Genomic DNA, 3,960 nt, shown 5'->3' with positions numbered 1-3,960 from the left:
AAAAAATACTTTAACCGTGCGTTGTGTCATCCTCCACGAAGTCGCGTGCTATCTCTTTAGTCACGCAGTCCACGTGACTTACCTTGTTGCGAAATCGTACCCCGTAAAACTTATGCGCTTTTTCCATCAGCTCCAAACGGAAAGTAGTGGTAATAAACTGAGCTTTATCGCTCAACTCGTGTATCATGTCAGCCACAGCACTTCGGTGTTGCGCATCCAATGCCTGATCGATTTCGTCAAAGAGATAGAAAGGAGCCGGGTCACACTTTTGGATGGCAAATATGAGCGCTAGAGCAACCAGTGACTTTTGCCCTCCGGACAGCTGGTTCATTTCACGCATCTCGGCATCGACGCCTGTGAAGGACACTCGAATGCCGATGCCAGTGAATTCGTCGGATGTCTCAACTTCGCGTTCCATATCATTTCCTTGGGTGTCGTTTGTGGTGCGCAGAATCAGATGACCGCATCCCTGAGGAACTAACTTCTTGAAAACCTCTGTGAAGTTGGCTGCCACCTGGCGGAAAGTGAATTGAATGGCCTCTACTTTCCGCGCTTCAAGCAGCTGCATCAGTTCACAAATTTTATCCTTTCCCACATCCAACTCGGCCTTTCGCTTGTACAATTTTTCCTTTTGTTCCGAAAAACTCAGAAACTGATCCAAGGCTTTCTTATTGACGTGATTATATTTCTTCAGATGTTGATTGGCCTTTTCCAATTCTTTGAATAGCTGCAATGGAAATTGAAAAGAGAACGAAGGAAGATATGAATGTATTTGTCACACACCTTATTGCAGTGACGTCCTTACCGCCTTCAGAGACATCTTCTGGTAACTTGCGTCCGCGTTGGGAAGAGCACCTAAGCCAGCTATCTTTTCCGTGCATTCTTCCACCTTCTGATGTAACATATTTTCCTTGGTTGCCCATTTTTCCATCCTTTTGGAATCTTCTTCCATTTTCTCTTGTGCTTCTTTTTCCTTCTGTATCCAATTTTCTAACTCTTTCTGTTGGGTTTTCTGCAACTTCATGGCTTCGGTTAATCTGAAAAAGAAGTTCTATGAAAACGAATTCTCCGTTAACAGAATTATAGCACTAAAATACATACTTTCGATCAATATCCTCCGTATCGGTCAGCACTTTACGAATTCTCTTCTCCGTCGAAACCACCTCATTACGGCAGTTGTTGAGTTGGCGTTTACGGTCTTCAACAGAAATTTCCTGTAACGCCTGCACTAATTCATCCTTACGACGGAACAAATTATTAGTTAACAGATTTTCCAGCTTATTTTTTGTCACTTCCAAGCTCATACGCGATGTAAACGCTTCCTTGTTCTCTTGGTTTAGACGACGAATTTCGTCATTCAGTGAGTCCACCTCATGTTGGTCCTGCACCGACAGTTGAGACATCAATTCCTGGTGCAATTCGTTTTCTAAACCATCCTTGGTGCTATTCATAGCCTCGAGATTTGCCTTACACTGTGCTAATGAACGCTCTTTCGGATTTCGGAACCGCTCAATGCGCGATAGCTCGTCTTTCATGAGTCGGATATCGGCTTGGATCTTTTCGAATGCATCTTTCGATTTACCCTGTTTTGTTTCGGTCTTCTGCATCTCCGACACGACCGAATTGATGTTGCTCTCCGTTTGCTTCAGTTCATTTCGAAAGTCCGATAACTCTTTGTCCAGATCTTGAATAGTTTGTAGAAACTCGGATCGTTTCTTTTGCATCTCGAGACGTGAACGCGATGTGTTGAAATATCCGCCAGTGAGTGAACCTTTCGAAGAAACCTGATCACCTTCCAGAGTCACGCAATCCAGGCCCGTACTTTTGGCCAATTCAGTGGCACGCTCCAAGTTACGACAAATAAGCGTTCTTCCAAATATATATCTGAGCGCCTTATCATATTGTTCCTCATACTTGAGTTTCGATATCATTGGAATCGAATCGGGATCTTCCGGGTAATCGTGAATTTTAACCTGCAAACGATTTAGTGGCATAAACGTCACTTCGCCAGGTAGCTTCTGTTTGTTCATTTCCTTGAGAATTTGCGTTCCAACCCGGTCTGATTCAACAATGTGATGAAAAAGGCGATTGCCGGCAGTTACTTCCACTGCAGTATAAATGGATTTGTCACAATTAAAATTCTCAATTACAGGCCCATAATAGGCATCGGCAATTTCCGCATGTTGTCCGCCTCTTTGTTGGAAGCTTTCAAGTACCTTGCGCACGGAATCACGCCCGTTAAGTATTGGCTTGCCGGCCATCGAACGTAACGCTTGATCAGTTTTCGCCAATTCTTCTTTGTGACCAGAAAGAGTTTGAGTGACTGATGTTTCCTTTTTCCAAATGTCGTTCCGGATACTTTGATAATGATCTTTCTTTTTCTTTAATTCGTAGAAGTTTTTGTTGTGTTCATCAATTTGCACACGCAGTTGCTCGAAAGATTCTGTATGGTCCAGGATTTTTTTCTCTAGTTCGCTCTGTTTCGCAATATCCTTCTTAAGATCATCTTGCAGTTTATTTTGATGGGATATTTTGTCTTTGATCTGCTTGTTCAGAGACTTCAGCTCGCTTTGTATCCATTTATCACGTTCTTCTTTTGACGAGAACTGAGATCCTCGTCCTTGCTTAGCGTAAAGCTCTTTCCGCTTCTGCTCTTTTAGGTTCAGCTCCCGTGAACATTCCTCTTCTTTACGCCGCATAGCTTCGTAACGTGGCCGAACAAGCTCAAGTTCTTTTTCTTTCTCAGCAATAGTGATCTTCAACCGGTCTAATTCTTGCTCAGCGCGTTCTTTCGATTTGTTATCACCCTGCACTTCGTCAGACAGGTCAGAAATGGTCAGATCCAGCTTTGTTTTCTCACGCAGCAGCTGCTGATGCTCAGTTGCTAAAACTGATTTTTCATCCTTTGCTGAAACAACATCTTTCTTTGCGTCTTTCAATGCCTTTTGAGCTCCCTTCACCTTCTCTTGAGCTTTCTGTATATCTTGTGTCAGCAGTTTCTGTTTATCGCCGGAAGACTTCCGTTGCACATCCAAATCCTCCAGCTGCTTTTTCGTGTCTTTTAACTCCGTTTCATAAATAATGTACTCTAAAGTTCGTCTGGATTTATCCCATTTCTGGTACTCTGACAGCTCTTCCTTTTCTTCTTCCAGCGTTTTTAAACGGTCCTCGATGGTGCGAAGGTACTCGGAAATTTTTTCCAATTTTCCTTCACTCTCTCGCAAAAGGTTCATTGATTCTTCTTTTCGTTCGTCGTAAACTCTTGTGCCAGCTACTTCACGAAGCAGCTTGAGACGCTGTGAATCCGGAGCAGTTGCCATTTGATTGATTTTGCCTTGTTTGACGATATAGTAAGGATTTGAATTAGAGAAGCCAGCCGATTCTAACAAGTTCACCACTTCCGAACGCGGTACCACTTTTTTGTTTAAAAAATATTGATCCTTCTTTGCCCCAATCACACGTCGTAAGAATATTTCATCTTTATCAATCTGTAAAAAGGATGCAATGTAAGCAATTCATCTTGGCAAAAGTGTCCAGATGTTCCGGCATCATATGAGCGTCAAGCGACCCAATCTCATTGTGAGATAGTATGCATGACGATAGCTACACTTACCGGGACACGACTATCGGAATTATCGAAGATTATTTCAACATACGCAGACATAGCTCGAGGGCCTGTTCCTTCATGAAGTAGAGCCTGTCTTTGCTCAGGCCGCAAATGCGTGAACTCATCGCTAAGGACGAATTGAATGGCTGGAAGAGGTATTCATAGAGCGTCAATCTTAAATGGCAGTCATTTTTTTACACAATTTGCAATCATAGAATAAGTCGTACCATAGAAAAAGTTGCTTTTGCCTGATCCATTTCTCCCCACAACAACATTGTGCCGTTTGTCGAAAGGCTCCACAACCGTTTGTTCACGATAACTTTTAAAACCCTGAATGATGACCTGATGAAGAA

At 42.9% G+C, this 3,960-nt stretch overlaps 1 protein-coding gene across 1 annotated transcript; it reads right to left on the bottom strand.

The window, feature by feature from the left end:
- Window positions 1-10: 10 nt before the first annotated feature.
- Window positions 11-3,946, bottom strand: LOC128276667 (structural maintenance of chromosomes protein 3-like). Its single transcript, XM_053015124.1, has 5 exons — window positions 3,835-3,946; window positions 3,614-3,753; window positions 1,102-3,488; window positions 806-1,037; window positions 11-727 (listed from the first exon to the last, which is right to left on the bottom strand). Exons 2-5 carry the CDS (start codon window positions 3,662-3,664, stop codon window positions 11-13), a joined length of 3,387 nt encoding a protein of 1,128 aa, XP_052871084.1. The 5' UTR covers window positions 3,665-3,753; window positions 3,835-3,946.
- Window positions 3,947-3,960: the final 14 nt, after the last annotated feature.

The sequence above is a fragment of the Anopheles cruzii genome, unplaced genomic scaffold (genome assembly GCF_943734635.1).
Source record: "Anopheles cruzii unplaced genomic scaffold, idAnoCruzAS_RS32_06 scaffold01979_ctg1, whole genome shotgun sequence".
Lineage (NCBI taxonomy): Eukaryota > Metazoa > Arthropoda > Insecta > Diptera > Culicidae > Anopheles > Anopheles cruzii.
The sequence above is the reverse complement of the archived record's forward strand: the minus strand, read 5'-3'. Positions and strand labels throughout refer to the sequence as shown.

Coding starts and splice junctions, on each gene's coding strand:
- LOC128276667 (XM_053015124.1), bottom strand. CDS start 3,664: ATGTCTGCGTATGTTGAAATAATCTTCGATAATTCCGATAGTCGTGTC. Junction 3,489..3,613: donor ATTCCGATAGTCGTGTCCCG/GTAAGTGTAGCT, acceptor TCCTTTTTACAG/ATTGATAAAGATGAAATATT. Junction 1,038..1,101: donor ACGGAGGATATTGATCGAAA/GTATGTATTTTA, acceptor CTTCTTTTTCAG/ATTAACCGAAGCCATGAAGT.